We start from the raw sequence: 18,247 nt of genomic DNA on the forward strand, positions 1-18,247 counted from the left end.
TCAGAATGTTTTTGAATTAATGCATGTTTTGATTTTGGCTCTCCGCACATAAACAATTGAAACGAAATTCGCATGTTATTTTTTTGGCTAAATGGCTTTCTCGTAGTTTTAATCGAAAGGTTTTGAGAAAAAAAGAAGCGGGGGAGGAGGCCTAGTTGCCCTCCGATTTTTTGATTACACAAAAAGGCAAATAAAACTTTTAATTTTTTACGAACGTTTTCATTAGTAAAAAATATACGTAACTTACGAATTAACTTATGTAACAAACTTCTATATCCTTATGTTTTTATTAAGTATATGAGGGGCTTCACCCCCTCATCAATAACTCGCTCTTTCACTAAAGCTTAAATTTTGTCCCAATTCCTTACGAATAACCCCTGAATCACAAAGGCCGTAGAATAAATAGTTGAGTTACTTTAGTAAATTAGTTTACTTTAGTAAGTTAATGCAGTAGTTTAGTAATTTCAACAAATAGTTGAAATTACTAAAAATAATTTAGCGTAAAGAGCGAGGTATTGCAAGGAGGTGAACCCCTCGTATGCGTAATAATTTCTATTCGTTTTAAGTTTTGATGCTGCTCTTTACATTCAGTTGAAAAACTTTTCATATTTATTTCTTCATTGTTTTTTTAAATAATGCTAGAAAATCCTGCGCCCCCTTCATTGAAATTCTCTTCCCCCATGACAAATTCCTCCATGGAAAGATCCTACCACGTAGCCCACCTCAACTTCTCCCCCCCTCCCCAAAACAAAAACAAATCCCCCTGAAAACGTCTGTACTCTTCCCAATAACATTACTATATGTAAACAGTGGTCAAAGTTTGTAAATTGCAGTCCCTCCCACGGAGACTGTGGGGGAGTAAGTCGTCCCCAAAGACATAGTTATTATGTTTTTCGACTATGGTGAAAATAAGCATGGGAGGAGGCCTAGGTGCCCTCCAATTTTCTGGTCACTTAAAAAGGGAACTAGAACTTTTAATTCCCGTTATAAAGAGCCCTCTTGCAACATTCTAGGACCACAGGGTCAATACGAACACCCCTGAAAAAGAAACAAAAACAAGAGCTCATATGACACTTGTGACGAGGCCAGAAGAGCTAAGAGCCAAGAGCTCATATGGTATAGCTCTAATAAAATTCTAAGAATCAATAGATTGATTTAAAAGGAAAATCAGAGGCTTAATGCCGGTCGGGATTTAAAATAAGAGCTCCGAGTCACGATGTCCTTCTAAATATTAAAATTCATTAAAATCTGATCACCCACTCGTGAGTTATAAATACCTCATTTTTTCCAATTTTTCCTCTCCCTTTAGCCCCCCAGATGGTCGAATCTGGGAAAACGACTTTATCAAGTCAATTTGTGCAGCTCCCTGACACGCCTACCAATTTCCATCGTCCTAGCACGTCCAGAAGCACCAAACTCGCTAAAGCACTGAACCCCTCCCCCCAACTCCCCCAAAGAGAGTGAATCCAGTACGGCTACGTCAATGACGTATCTACGACATTTTCTTATTATATCCACCAAGCTCCATCCCGATTCCTCCACTCTAAGTGTTTTCCAAGATTTCCGATTTCCCCCGTCCAACTCCCCCCAATGTCAATAGATCTGGTCGGGATTTGAAATAAGAGCTCTGAGACACGAATTCCTTCTAAATATCAAATTTCATTAAGATCCGGTCACCCGTTCTTATGTTAAAAATACCTCAATTTTTCTAATTATTCAAAATTAACACCCTCCAGCTCCTCCAAAGAGAACGGATCCGTTCCAATTATGTCAATCACGTATCTAGAACTTGTGCTTATTCTTCCCATCAAGTTTCATCCCGATCTCTCCACTCTAAGCGTTTTTCAACATTTCTGTTTTCCCGGATCCAAGTCGAGTCGAAAATGGAGCATTTGAGACATAAGATCCTTCTATATATCAAGTTTCATTAAGATCCGATCACCTATTCGTAAGATAAAATATCCCAATTTTCACGTTTTTCAAGAATTCTGGTTTCCCCCTCCAACTACCCCCAATGTCACAGGATCTGGTCGGAATTTAAAATAAGAGTTTTAAAGCACAAGATCCTTCTAAATATCAAATTTCATTAAGATCTGGTCACCCGTTCATAAGTTACAAATACCTCATTTTTTCTGAATTACCCGCCCCCAGCTCCACCGAAGAGAGCAAAACCGTTCCGGTTATGTCAGTCACGTATCTTAGACTTGTTTTTATTCTTCCCATCCAGTTTCATCCTGATCTCTCCGCTTTAAGTATTTTCTAAGATTTCCGTTTGAAATTTAAAATAAGAGATCTGAGTTACGAGGTCGTTCTAAATATGAAGTTTCATGAAGATCCGATCACTCTTTAGTAAGTTAAAAATACATATTTTTTCTAATTTTTAAGTTCAACCCCCCCCCCCAAAAAAAAAAATCCCCAAATAGAGGGGATCCGTTCCAATTATGTCAATCACGTATCCAAGACTTCTGCTTATTTTTCCCGCAAAGTTTCATCCCGATCCCTCCACTCTAAGCGTTTTCCATGATTTTAGGTTACCACCCAAACCCCCCCCCCCCAATATCGCCACATCCATTCGGGATTTAAAATAAGAGCTTTGAGACACGATATCCTTATAAATATCAAATTTCATTGAGATTCGATCACCTGTTCGTAAGTTAAAAATACCTCATTTTTCTAATTTTTCAGAATTAACCCCCTCCCCCCAACTACCCCAAAGAGAGCGGATCCGTTCCGGTTATTTCAATCATGTATTTAGGACTTGTGCTTGTTTTCCCCACCAAGTTTCATCCCGATCCCCCCGCTCTAAGTGTTTTCCAAGATTTTAGGTTTCCCCCTCCCAACTCCCCCCCCCCAATGTTACGAGATCCGGTCGGGATTTAAAATAACAGCTCTAAGACACGATATCCTTCCAAACATCAAATTTCATTAAGATCTGATCAACCGTTCGTGAGTTAAAAATACTTCATTTTTTCTGTTTTTTCTGAATTAACGGGCCCCCACTCCCCCCCCCCCAGATGGTCAAATCGGGAAAAAGACTATTTCTAATTTAATCTGGTCCGGTCCCTGATATGCCTGGCAAATTTCATCGTCCTAGCTTATCTGGAGGTGCCTAAAATAGCAAAACCGGGGCCGACAAACCGACCGACAGAATTTGCGATTGCTATACGTCACTTGGTTAATACCAAGTGCCATAAAAAAAAGAAACCCGTGATCGGTCTGCTACCAAAAAATACGAATAGCAACATTTTTGTAGATAGGAGCTTGAAACTTCTACAGTGGGGTTCTCTGATACGCTGAATGCGATGGTGTGATTTTCGTTAACATCCTATGATTTTTAGGGGGTGTTTCCCCCTATTTTCTAAAATAAGGCAAATTTTCTCAGGCTCGTAACGTTTGATGGGTAAGACTAAACTTGATGAAACTTATATATTTAAAATCAGCACTAAAATGCGATTCTTTTGATGTACCTATTGGTATCAAAATTCCATTTTTTTAGAGTTTCGGTTACTATTGAGCCGGGTCGCTCCTTACTACAGTTCGTTACCATGAACTGTTTGATAAATTATAAAGTAGCGACTCTCAGCTAAAGTGTATGTTGCTGTAAAACTAAATCAAAAGGCGCTACATGCATGCTGGTTGTCAATAAGACGTATAATTTCTACTCATCTTTTGTTTCATATAGCTGTTTACTTTTCTACGAAAACCTTCTTTCGTGGAAAAAGTTTTCTTTTTTAAATTAATCTCAATAAAAGAGCAATACGCTTGATTGTGCCATAAGATCTTGTACATTTCGAGTTCGTGAAATGTATCCAATTGCCTTTTAAATTTGTGAACATCAATTTGTGCTTTCGATGCCTCACTTATACATAAGCCTATGATCAACCCTTTTTTTTGCCGCTATATTTTCAGCATAAACTTAGCGTCACCCGACAGCTTTAACATATTTTGTTAGTTGCCACTTGGCTTCGACAAACCAGAATCTAGTTAGTGAAACTGAGCAAAAACTAGTAAGTTTTCTTAAAAACAAGAGCAAAACAGATGTTAAACTGATCAATATTCAAAGGTAACCAACTAATGACTATGCTACCTTTTTTCACGTAAGAAGTAATTTTGCGAAATGTAGAGCACCCACTAAAGGCATCGAAGGACAAACAAATTTGAAAAATTGACAGATCCAAAATTCCCATATTTCGAAAAATAAACCATGAATAAAAGCCTGTTATTAACGTAAGACTGGGTATTGATCAAAACTTTAGGTCAAAATAAAAATTTAAACAATATATAAGGAAGCTAGGTCACAGAAATTCTGTAAAAAGCAATACAAAAATTGCAATGATTTCTTCTTTGAATTCAGTTGGATACCATAATCATTATTTAACATCTTATACTCGGTACTTCTGTAAAGTTGAACCAAATTTAATGCAAAATTTTAAGTTCATTAATAATCCCAAGAATCTCTTCCGTCTGTTTGGTACAAATATCTATGTGGGTCCGTAAAACCACTGTCAAGGTTCTAGAACTCTTTCTTTCGGAACTCTGAAGTGTTATCGACTTTTTTCTTCTTCTATTCTCATCTTATGTGTTTCCTAAATTACCTGGTCTGTCCTGATCTATCCCCCATGAATCTTATTAGACCAAAAATTTCGTTCCTAATATAATTTACCGATTTAGTCTTTCTTCTTGAAGCGGTACACGAAAAACCTACCTCACTTGTTGTGACACACTTCACTAGTTATTTTTCAAATCCCAGTTCTAAGCTTAACAATATAGTATCAAACAAATAAGCAAAAAATAAAGGTTTTAATCTCGCTAAACGAGCAAATAAGGAAGGAGAGTGGGGTTTAAGCTAGAGAAAATTGATTCCCTAGATTAACTCATTTCATGGAACAAACTTGACAAGGAAAAAAGAGTAGATGAGTTAGATTGAGCTCTAGGACCTCGCTGAAGAAAATTTAATAGTACGAAACAATCAAGGCCGCATCCAGTAGAGGCGAGGGGGAAAAAACATATTTCTGGCTAAACATTTCAACTAGAGACGGAGTGGAAATCTTATTAGTTGTTCGTATAGGCGTATCGAGTACAAATCTTTACTGGAATAAAACGTTTTCTAGGAAAGGAATTATAAAACAAAAAGGTATTTTAGTCCAATATATTTGTTAGCTTTTGATATTAATAGTCAGTTAGCTAGAAAAACTACACGAAAACATTCAAATTGGGTGGGAGACATCAGGCTTTGTCTCAAAACCTTAAGTCAAATTTACAATCAGTCATTTGCGCATCTAAACTCTATTAGCTCCACTTTCTTCGAAGCATTTAATTTACTAACCCACCTTATACCTTAGTTCCATATGCATCTTCAAAGGAACCCAAAACATCAAGCAGGGGCCGCCAGTGAATCCTCCGACTTATTAGCGCGAAAACATCCTTCTAATGAGGCTGAAAGGTGTTGTAGAGGTTTAGCATATCATTCTAGTAAGTGCGCATGAGTTTTCTTTTAGGTCTATCTCTACAATCCACGTGGTTGCCGATCTATTGCTGCATTTGCGATTCCACGTGGTTGCCGATCTATTGCTGCATTTGCGATTCTGGCGGCCATCCATTCTTACAACATGATCAAGCCCCTCCATTTGAAGACTCTAGTCACATCTGTCACGAGAGGTGAGTCTGGCTTCTCATAGATGGTTTGATTTGTTATTCTCTGCAACCAGTGCATATTTAAAATCCTCCGCAAGCATATATTTAGCTGTCTAAGGATTTCCTCTTCCGGTTTCCTGATAAAATGTCACGTTTCATCTGCATAAAGTGGATCTGGTACAACATTACTTTTAAAAGGGTAGGGCTTCAATCATAAGAGTTTCTAAATCAATTATGATTATAGTTAGAATGAGTACGAAACAACCAAGAATAATAAAACTCGATTTACCCTTATAACTTCCGGACATGCATAATGTGGCGACCCGCAACTAGTTTCCAGCATACTTCCTTCAGGTTGTAAAGAGGCCATCCCAAAATCAGCAACTTTGATATTATTCTTTTCATCGAGCAGCAAGTTTTCAGGCTTAAGGTCTCGATGACTAAAAAAAGGAAAATTATGGTAAACAAAAAAGGCCATTAAGTTAAGTTGAACAAGGCCAAATCCCAGAGTCAATTTTTACAAAGATGTTGCTACTACTTTTTGATTGATAACAAGGATTCTGGAATCGGCAATGAAAATGCAAAGCTGCATAATTATAACAGTCCAACATAAACTAACGTTGACATTTTTTTTTTTTTTTTTTTTTTTTTTTTTTTTTTTTTTTTTTTTTTTTTTTTTTTTTTTTTTTGACTAGCCTAAACTAAGACTATAAGACTTTCAGTTTCTTTATCTTATTATATACTGTTTTTGCAAAAAAAAAGACTTTGTTGCGGAAAAGATCCGCAAGAAAGTAAGCGAAAACTATAGGTAAGTAATTGAGAGCGTCTCACTCCTCTCGCCCTCCAAAGAAAGACCTAGAGTATCAGTCCTCCTCGCCATATTTCCGGGTTCACCCATATGCATAATGAAATAAAACAAAAAATTGGAATGGGATTAAATAGAAATTCTGAAAGTCAACTCTACAACCGGTTCTTTTGATGTAATTCCTTAATTCTTGACTTACTGAAACAAGACAAAACAGAAGTATTCAAATGGAAAATTCTTGAATGCTAACTTCAAAGCTTTCCATTTAGATTCGGTTGAAACATGTTTGGGTAAATCATAGGAAGAAATTTCGGTGTATATAAGGTCACTAGCATATCAGTGGCGCATTGCTGCGATCGTAAACAAAAGGAGCTTCAAGGAAAATCTCCTTGAAAATCCCGCACAAAATTTATCAGTATGCAAGGCCATGCTTTCGATAATAGTTTTCCTATTACTATAACAAATAGCCTATAATACATTCTAGCATTCTGGCTATCTTCAAAGATCAATAACGTGCCTGTTTACAGGTAGAATCTTCATCATTTGATATACTAATGCAATAAAAGATAGAATAAAAATTGTTTCTGTCTTACCAAGAAAAAATTGAAACTCCTGAAGACTAAAAACGAAAGTGTTGGGCAATCATGATACATTTTATAACAATTCAGTGACGACTTCCCATGGACAGTCATAACATAATCTGTGGTTCAATCTCAATAAGAATTCAACCGTTAAATTCAACACATATCAGAATTCCAAAGTGGAGATTGCAAGCCATGGATATGGATGGAACAGCAAAATATAAGAAAAGTCATATTTTTCCCAAAGGATGGTCAGGACACGTTCCCATTTATCGTAAAATATCGAGAGAAACATACTTCATCGGATATTCAGAAATACTTTATTTAATACTTTTAAGCAATAAATACTATATTTTAAGTAACTGAAGAGACCATATTCTGTCAGCTATTTGACGCAACAAAACAACAATTTTGGCCTAGTTAGGGCCAAACACTAACAAATGAAAACTTGGGGATAGCTAATCAATTCAGAAGTTTTATGTTAAATAACAGCTTGTCAATACTTTACAACTGACTGGTTGTCTCAGGAGTTTATAGTCTAGACGTCTAGAGCATTTCGGTCATAATTGAACCAGAAGTGTTTTTTGACACAAAAAGATAGAAATTACCGCTTTCCTGTAATATGATGTCCATAACCACTGAAAATGAGCACTAAAACTTTAAACTACAATTCAAATGAGCTCTCTTCTGATATCCCATGACCAACAAAAACAGAAAAAAATTCTTTTTATGTACAGAGTTTTGTAGATTCTGTTTTTTTATTTATTTATGGTTACTATAAACAAGGGTCACTCTTTCATTAAAGTTCATTAACATGAAGAATATAAATCGATAGTTTCAACTTGAGAAAATTGGCCAACTGCCTTCATTATTTTGAAGAGCCTCTCACTTAAAAAGCCACCTGAAGACTCTGGTTCATGGTCTTGTCACAATAAATACCTTCTATATATTACTACTATATTTTTTTCAGTAGGATATATTCTATACTTCAGACAGAAAGAGTGAAGTAACAACAAGATCTTTTACTATAAATGGAATACAACGGATGAAGACGCACTTGAGAAGTTTTCTTCTTCTTCAATGGAGTATAATCACGTTTCACGTAGTAGCGATGAATGGATAAAGAGCGAAACATATGATATAGGTTTATAAAAATCATTTTGGTGGACTTTGTCCTAAGGAGCACGACAAAGGCAATAGGAGAACACTGAGTCAAATAAGGAAGTAAAATTCTCCTATACTTAGATCATGCTGATAATTTAAGAATCCTGGATGAAAATATTAGTAAATTGAACGAAATCTTAGAAGTTTGCGATTTCAGGGTGCGAGAACAGGTTTACAAAATTAATATCAAGAAGACCAAGTCGCTAAGACTAGAAATAAGTGAATGTGATGCAGGGTAACAAGAAGATCGATCAAGTGGACAGCTTTACTTACCTAGGTGTTATCATTGATAAAGACGGTGGGTGCAGTGAAGATGTAAAAAGTAGAATAGCCAAGGCCCAGGGTATTTTTTTTTCAAAGTTGAAAAAAGTTTGGAAGAATAGGAAAAAGAAGACTGCGAATTAAGACGAGAGTATTGGAAGCTATAGTGACGGCAGTGGTCAAGTGTATGAGGCGTTGACGCTCCGAAAAACGAAAAATATTTTCCAGAGAAATTACCAACAGATTGTTTTAGGTACCCGACTGTCAAGAAGACTAAGTCGCTAAAACTAGAAATAAGTGAATGTGATGCAGGGTAACAAGAAGATCGATCAAGTGGACAACTTTACTTACCTAGGTGTTATCATTGATAAAGACGGTGGGTGCAGTGAAGATGTAAAAAGTAGAATAGTCAAGGCCCAGGGTGATTTTTTTTTCAAAGTTGAAAAAGTTTGGAAGAATAGGAAAAAAAAAGACTGCAAATTAAGACGAGAGTATTGGAAGCTATAGTAATGGCAGTGGTCAAGTGTATGAGGCGTTGACGCTCTGAAAAACGAAAAATATTTTCCAGAGAAATTACCAACAGATTGTTTTAGGTACCCGACTAACTGACCGTATCTTAAATAGTAAGCAATACGAAAATGTGGTTCACTCCCGCTTTGTAGGGCTATAATGACAGAAAGGATGAGATGGCTATGACACGTTCTACGGATGAAGGATGACAGATTGTCAAAGACTGTCTTTGTCGGCCTTGGCCAAACAAAAATCGGGTTGTCGCCAAATAGGGTGGAAGGATGTCGTAAGCAAATATTAAGAGAAATGGGAACTTCTTAGGAGGGTGTAAAGGAGGCTCTGGATAGAATGGGACGGATGAAGAACGTGCATAGCTGTGTTGGCCTCAGGCGGCTTAGTGCTGCAGTGAGTTGTTAGCAGTATCAGTATATTAAAACAGAGATTTTAATAATACACTATAGTACAGAGATAGTTATGTTAGGACTTATTAAAATCCGAGCAATATCAGGATAATTTTATGCAATTTGAGGGCCAAAAGTGAAGTCATTGAACTTCTTCCCCTACCGAGCTTCAAACTATATATATATATATATATATATATATATATATATATATATATATATATATATATATATATAGTGATATATATAGTGATATATATATAGTGAAGTCATTGAACTTCTTCCCCTACCGAGCTTCAAACTATATATATATATATATATATATATATATATATATATATATATATATATATATATATATATATATATATATATATATATATATATATATATATATGTATATATATATATATATATATATATATATATATATATATATATATATATATATATATATATATATATATATATATATTACCCTCTGTCAAATTTTGTCATTTTTGTCTGTCGATTTTGGTCATTTAAGGATTATTAAGGGGTTATTCCAAATCAACAAACTATAAACTATTAAAAATGAATTGGACAAACAAAATTAACCGTACAGTTTAAACTTTTTGAGTTAAAAAGTTTTATGTAGCTAACTGAATTGGCTATACCCTACATTTGAAATCAAGGAAGTACAAATTGAAATTTGACGAGATTCTGATTACATAAAGCATTCAATCCGTAATTTTAGCTTTGTAGAAGAGGCCTCCAGCTACTGTACTTCGACCCTCAAACGACTACTCTTACCATGAGTGTCAACGCCGATAATTTCAACCATGACTAATCTCAGCACGACTGATCCTATCATAACCACTCCTACCGGAGCTATTGCTACCACCACTACCTTATCCATCCACTACTTTTACCACGACTAGGCCAACACTTAGCATAACCTTTTTCGGAAAAACTTTTGAAAATTATTTAGTTTTATTACTAATTAAAACAAATCTAATCTGAAACTGGTGCCTCCTTACTTGCCTGATTGAACAAGGTATAATCAGGGAACCGCTGTACCTGGACGAACAATTTCTGCTCAGAGGCCTAGCAAATCATTTCTAGGTAATCTGTGGTTCTTCTTTTTTGTTTTTGCAAGGATTGCGATTCATGTGTTGTATTCTCCACTCAAAAGCAGAAATACGGTTCAAAGAAGAAAAACTTCAGATAGTTCCCTCTGAAATAGACTACAAAAATCAACTTAGGTCACAAGTTGTAGGCTGTGGCCCAAGAGTAAGGGAAAAGCATCCTTTTTGACCCAAGCAAGAATTAGACACAGCATTTAAAAACGTAATAAGTTCATTACGAAGTCCACACTTTCCTTAAAAGTCAAGGAAGTTAGACCCCTTTCTTGCTAAAATTTTCTTTCTTGCTTTTGTCCCACTTAAATCGGTGGGACAAAACCATGGTGTTGCTCCCGTAACATAAAAAATAGTTCGTCATTTTTTTTCTTGCATTATGTTCTAGATAGTACTCAGAATATTTAACTAATATCGATTGGGCTTATGCTTAGTCCTTACCTACTAATGTTTATGTGATAGAATTTACAGAAACTTTTTTGAATGTTAGGTCAGACTCCTTTAGGATGTGGATGATTTTAATTTTATAATAAAATATTATTAGTAGCCGGTAAAATGCTTAGAAGCGTTGTGAATTTTATCTTACACAGGCTTAAGTTTCGAAGCTAGGTATGTATTATAGTATGTATTTTGAATTCGCGTTAAAAAGTGAAGCGGTGGATGTAGTTACTGAGGGCAAAGTAGAGTGCCAGTAGCTTCTTGTGCAGCTGTAATAATGTGGAGTCTCGGTAGCGTCAATTTACGGAAATTAGGGGGGAGGACATATTCTAGGAAGAGGGTAATTTTGTTGTTTTTTCCAGTACTTTCAATAAAACACTTTCTCTCGGCGCAGAAATTTTAGGGGTATAAAATTTCAAATAAATTATTTAACACCTATAATCATTTTGTAATTTTTGAAATTTTATTTTCATCAAAATAAAGTAGAGGACGCAGATGACAATAAGCATAAGCAAATTGAATCCGAAATTTTTATTTTGCACATATCTTCATTGCCATACTTTGAAATTAAAAATAATTACACCAAATATCATTAATTTTAATGTTTTTGTGATTTTATGTATTCAAATGTTGTTAATAAATGAAAATTTTGCAAATAAATGAAAATTTTCGGGAGACAGGAGGTGCGCTAAGGGCGAGGACCGCCACTACTCATTTGTAATTTCAAAGGAAGTTTCTGATCATTTTGGTGTTTCCACATTGGTTAAAAGATCGGGTTTTTCAATCCAAATCATATTTCAATTCACTGTTTTACTGACATTAAATTCTTATATAACTTTAGAATTTGTTCGAGCAAAACGAAGTGAATGTCAATGGCGAGAAAAAAAGTAATCCTTGTAAATTTTAGATGACACAAAATTCTGTTAATAAGAGGAATAAATTTCACAAAATATCCATTAGCAATGGGAATAAACTTGTTAAAGTTTTAAAGAACTTTGGTTACGCTTTGAATAAACCCTAGAGAAAACTTAAAAGAGAACGTCTCAACCAGTTTACAATTCATCAAAATAAATTGGGGAAAATGTGAGCAAATATCATCAGAACAATCCTTAAAATAGTTTTTACTCAACTCTTGTTATTGATTAGCTTATTGAGTCTAGAGTAGTTGCGCAAGGAATGGCTGGTCATTTTTTTCTCAGTGGGGCTTAACGTTAGTAGGATATCCCATCTGATCCCTCATCCCATATCCCAGGAGATTCCATATCTCATGAGGCTTCATTCGTTTTTTAGCCAATCGAAGATTTTTAGTCTTCTTCTTTCACGAACAAAAGAAAAAGGAGCACCAGAGACTGCTACACAGATGAACCCAAAAGCTTCTGGGTCAGTTTTTGTTTCTTTAAAAGTTCTTAAATTTTTTCTGTCTTTCGGTTTTCAGGAGGGAATCAAAAGAAATTAATAGCAATAGACCAATTTATCTTTTACCAGTGTTATCTACAGTTAATGAAAAAATATTATTTACAAGAACTGAGATTTTTTGGCTAAAAATTTTCTTTAATGGTTTGTTTGACTTCAGGGGAGGTTTGTCCACAGAAGATGCTATTCAGTATTAATAGCGTGCAATAATAACAGGCTGGATATTCCAGTAGAGGCTTTAGGTGTTTTGGATGCTTTAAAAGCGTTCGATACCTGTGGACTGTCGAATTATAAACTTGAAAATTGTGGAACTTCTGGTAATGCACCTGATTTTTATGGCACTTGGTAATAACCAAGTGACATAGCGATCGCAAATTCTGTCGATCTGTCGGTCTGTCCCGGTTTTACTACTTCAGGCATTTCTAGGCAAGCTAGGATAATGAAACTTGGCAAGCATATCAAGGACCGGACCAGATTAAATTAGAAATAGTCGTTTTCCCGATTTGACCATCTAAGAGGGGGGGAGGAGTTGTGGGCCGGTTAATTCGGAAAAACAGAAAAAATGAAGTATTTTTAACTTACGAAAGGGTGATGGGATCTTAATGAAATTAGATGTATGGAAGGATATCGTTTCTCAGAGCTCTTATTTTAAATCCCGACCAGATCCGGTGACATTGGGGGGAGTTGGAGGGGGGAACCTTAAATCTTGGAAAACGATTAAAGTGGAGGGATCGGGATGAAACTTGGTGGGAAAAACAAGCAGAAGTCCTAGATACGTTATTGACATAACTGGAACGGATCTGCTCTGTTTGGGTTTTTTTTTGGGGGGGGGGGTAATTCTGAAAAATAAAAAAAAATGAGGTATTTTTAACTTAAGAACGGGTGACCGTATCTTAATGAAATCTGATATTTAGAAGGAACTCATGTCTCGGAGATCTTCTTTCAAATCCCAACCAGATCTGTTGACATTGGGGGGAGCTGGTGGGGGAAACCAGAAATCTTGGAAAATGCTTATAAATGTCTTAGATACGTGACTGACGTAACCAGATTAAATCAATTCTCTTTGGGGGAGTTAGGAGGTGGGGTTCAGTGCTTTGGCGAGTTTGATGCTTCTGGGCGTGCTAGGACGATGAAAATTGGTAGGCTTGCCAGGGAGCTGTACAAATTGACTTGATAAAGCGTTTTGCCCGATTCGAACATCTGAGGGGCTGAAGGGAGAGGAAAAATTAGAAAATTTGAGGTATTTTTAACTTGCGAGTGGGTGATCGGATCTTAATGAATTTTGATATTTAGAAGGACCTCGTGACTCAGAGCTCTTATTTTAAATCCCGACCGGCATTAAGCCTCTGATTTTCCTTTTAAAGCAATCAATTCATTCTTAGAATTTTGCTAGAGCTCATACCATATGAGCTCCTGGCTCTTGGCCCTTCCGACCTCGTCACAAATGCCATATGAGCTCTTAGCTCTTGTTCTTCTATCTTGGCGATCGTGTTGTTTTTTATGATAATGAGGATTCTACTTGACACATTCACCGATTTATTTTTGTAGACCCTTATGGTTCTCCCCTCAATCTCTTTTGTTAGCTTTTTATATTCACGACTTACATCAAGTCAAGTCAAGTTTAATAAAGTCAAGTCAAGTCGTCATCTGGCGATCAAAGTTATAGCAACAATGATTAGATTTTTAGCAGATTTGCGAGTCGAGTTAGATTTTTTTTTTTACCCATTCACAGAAGACGGATGTCTTATTATTACATTAACATAGGACATAGAATTTTCAGATTTACAAACAGTTTACTAATAATTGACAGGTGTATGAGGTTAAAATATTTAACATGTAGTACCAGGTTAATTTTCTTACAATCTTGTAATTACAATTAGTGATTAAAAAAAATGATTATGATCATTCTAACACTAACCGTAAATCTTCGGTTAATTCTCAGGATATTCTTTTGAATGAAACTTTTAAGTTTCGGAGAACGCATAAATTGTCTAATATTCACAAATCACTAGAAATATAAGTATTTTAAAAAAATCAACCTAAGTTGTTTGCATTATTTGTTTTCACTTGTTCAACCTCAATTAATTTATTATTGCTCTTTTTCATCATCTATGTATGTATCTCATATAAACCCTTTGTGGATTTTGATTATGCTGCTATGCGCTTTGGAAACTATTGGAAACTTTTTACGTTCTTCCCAAAATTTTTGCATTACCGGCCATAGAGCCTTGTTGATTATATGCTGCCCCGTTTTCATATATTTACTATTGTTAGTTCGATTATAATCGTACATGAATAAATATATACATCTAAATATCTAACAAAATCTCAGAAGTCAGCCAGATCTGTTTTCTTCTAACAGTTCGTGCTTCCCAATGTTTAGGAATCAAAAAAGAATTTGGCTTTATAGAATGACTTTCTGTTGAATGATAATAAAAAAAAATATCGTCCAGATATTCACACGGAGGGGCAGGTAAGAGGAAATGTCTAGGGTCCAAAAGTTAGCCCTGGGTTTAGATAGAATAAGATTTTCTATACATTTCAATTCTACCTGTGTCTGCCAAAATCTCTCCATGTCTCTATTACAAATAGAAATGTTCACGAAAAGAATTGGAAAAAGAATTCTGAAGACTTTCTAGATAGCTTGAGCTTTTGTATTGCTCGAATTTATCTCAGAAAATACCTCATCATCTCTACCTTCTATTCAAGCTTTTGAAATTGTCTAACCGATGAACAAGTGTCAGATCAAACGATTACGCCATTTCCTGGATTCCTTGAGTCAGTGGTCTTCATTTTTAGCATTAGTGCATTTTTCTCTCGCAGGAAAAAGCAGCAATGATAGCAATTTGTTTGAGAATAAACTCTATTTTACTGGACTAAAGGAAAAACTGTAAAAATCAATTTCTATGTTAGAAACTATGAAGGTAACTAGGCACTTCAGAAAATTTCAAATAATACATAAAAACGAATCACAGGAAATAAAGAAAAAAATCATAAAAAGCCTTACCAAATAAACAAAAAGAAGCAGTGATGAAGCGTTGAGCAAACGTGCAAGCGGGCTACTTGAATCTAGAAACAAAATAAGTAAAAAGCAGAAAAATAAATGAGCTACTGATACAAAAAGCAGAAAAATGAATAAAATCACAAACAAAGAAAATATATACTAACGCAGCTACTGCAAGCACATCTTGTGCATTGGATTTCGGCCACAAATGAAGTTTTACATATTTAAACAAAGCTTTCATTTCGTATCTAATGTCTACAACGAAAGATCTTACCATTAATGCTTTTGTGTCTAAAAATGAAAAAAGGTCTTCTCGTTTCTATACTAAATCGTTCACAGGAAAATCTGGTTATATCATCTTAATTGGGTCTTCATATTATACATGGGTATGCAAGAAGCAACCACAACAAGGCTGCACAATCTTGATTTAAAAATGCAGGCAGATACACAGCTGGGACAGACTTCAGGCTCAAACTTTCCCACCGCCAAAATCTTGATATTATTAGGATTTTAACTATCATTTTTATATTTTTCACATCATTAACCACTTTTTGCGATTTTTATAAGTGGCTAAGAAAACTGAGATACACCTTTCATGATTAGAAGGGCAATGCAAACTTTAGCAAAAAATGAATCTATAGAAATCTATTTCAAAATTACATAGCGTTTACAGCTAATTAAGAACTATATGAAGCATACAAATATTTTTGTTAAAGTCTGGTTTCCACTTCCACAACTTTTAAAAACCAATTTATCGCTATATGAATTAGAAATTTATTGATTACTGGGATTGCCAATAGATTCAAGATACACATTGTAAGGATTTGATCTCGGGCATGTACCCAGGACTCTTTTCAGGGGGGGGGGTAATAATAAAGGAGGGGAGAGGGACTAATAATGAAGAAATGATTTCATAATTTGAGTAAGATGTGCCCAGAAATTCAAGAAAATGTTAGATTTCAGGAGAGGGGTTTGGCCCGAGTTCCCCTTTCTCTGGGTGTGTCCTTACCTGGATTGGAAGCACTAATTTATTTTAGGAGGAAACAAACTCTTTAGACAATAAAAACTGAAAAACTATAACAAGAGCTAAGAGCTCATATGGCACTTGTGACGAGGTAAGAAGAGCTAAGAGCCGAGAGATCATATGGTATGAGCTCTAACAAAATTCTATGAATCAATAGATTGATTTAAAAAGGAAAACAAGAGGCTTAATGCCGGTCAAGATTTAAAATAAGAGCTCTGAGTAACGATGTCTTTCTAAATATTAAAATTCATTAAGATCCGATCACCCACTCGTAAGTTATACCTATTTTTTTCTAATTTTTCCTCTCCCTTTAGCCCACCAGATGGTCGAATCTGGGAAAACGACTTTCTCAAGTCAAATTGTGCAGCTCTCTGACACGCCTACCAATTTTCATCGTCCTAGCACGTCCAGAAGCACCAAACTCGCCAAATCACTGAACCCCTCCCCCCAACTCCTCCAAAGAGAGCGAATCCAGTACGATTCTGTCAATCACGTATCAAGGACATTTGTTTATTCTATCCACCAAGCTTCATCCCGATTCCTCCACTTCAAGTGTTTTTCCAAGATTTCCCCTCCAACTCCCCCCAATGTCAAAAGATCTGGTCGGGATTTGAAATAAGAGCTCTGAGACATGGATTCCCTCTAAAAATCAAATTTCATTAAGATCCGATCATCTATTCGTAAGATAAAAATACCCCAATTTTCACGTTTTCCAAGAATTCCGGTTTCCCCCTCCAACTCCTCCCAATGTCACAGGATCTGGTCAGAATTTAAAGTTAGAAATTTAAAGCACAAGATCCTTCTAAATATCAAATTTCATTACAATCTGGTCACCCTTTCGTAAGTTACAAATAACTCAATTTTGAAAATTACCCCCCCCCCCCCAATTCCACCAAAAAGAGCAGATCCGGTCCGGTTATGTCAGTCACGTATCTTAGACAGGTTTTTATTCTTCCCATCCAGTTTCATCCTGATCTCACCACTTTAAGTATTTTCTAAGATTTCCGGTCCCCCCAACTGCCCCCCCCCCCCCAATTACGCTTGATGCGGTTGAGATTTAAAATAAGAGATCTGAGCTACGAGGTCCTTCTAAATATGAAGTCATGAAGATCCGATCCCTCCTTCGTAAGTTAAAAATACGTAATTTTTTCTTATTTTTCAGAATTAACCCCCCCCCCCCCCCGAATAGAGCGGATCCGTTCCAATTATTTAAATCAAGTATGTAAGACTTCTGCTTATTTTTCCCACCAAGTTTCATACCGATCCCTCCAATCTAAGTGTTTTCCATGATTTTAGTTTCCCCACCCCAAACTTCCCCCAATGACACCAGATCCGGTCAGGATTTAAAATAAGAGCTTTGAGACACGATATCCTTCTAAATATCAAATTTCATTGAGATCCGATCACCCGTTCGTAAACTAAAAATGCCTCATTTTTTCTAATTTTTCAGATTTAACCCCTCCCCCACCTACCCCAAAGAGAGCGGATCCGTTCTGGTTATATCAATCATGTATATAGGACTTGTGCTTATTTTTCCCATCAAGTTTCATCCCGATCCCTCCACTCTAAGTGTTTTCCAAGTTGTAGGTTTCCCCCTCCCAACTCCCCCCCCCCCCAATGTCACCAGATCCGGTCGGAATTTAAAATAAGAGCTCTGAGACATAATATCCTTCTAAATATCAAATCTCATTGAGATCCGATCATCCGTTCGCAAGTTAAAAATACCTCATTTTTCTAATTTTTCAGAAATAACCCCCCCCCCCCCAACTACCCCAAAGAAAGCGGATTCGTTCCGTTTATGTCAATCATGTATCTAGGACCTGTGTTTATTTTTCCCACCAAGTTTCATCCCGGTCCCTCCACTCTAAGTGTTTTCCAAGTTTTAGGTTTCCCC

The 18,247-nt window shown here is 35.9% G+C and overlaps 1 protein-coding gene across 1 annotated transcript in view; it reads right to left on the reverse strand.

Annotated features, from left to right (window-relative positions):
* Nucleotides 1–18,247, reverse strand: part of LOC136032156 (serine/threonine kinase SAD-1-like) — a 124,131-nt gene that overhangs the window by 65,875 nt on the left and 40,009 nt on the right. Inside the window, exon 5 of the mRNA XM_065712339.1 lies at nt 5,924–6,074. Within this exon, the coding sequence (XP_065568411.1) occupies nt 5,924–6,074 (151 nt within the window). The remainder of the gene's footprint in view (nt 1–5,923; nt 6,075–18,247) is intronic.

The sequence above is a fragment of the Artemia franciscana genome, chromosome 10 (genome assembly GCF_032884065.1).
Source record: "Artemia franciscana chromosome 10, ASM3288406v1, whole genome shotgun sequence".
Classification (NCBI taxonomy): domain Eukaryota; kingdom Metazoa; phylum Arthropoda; class Branchiopoda; order Anostraca; family Artemiidae; genus Artemia; species Artemia franciscana.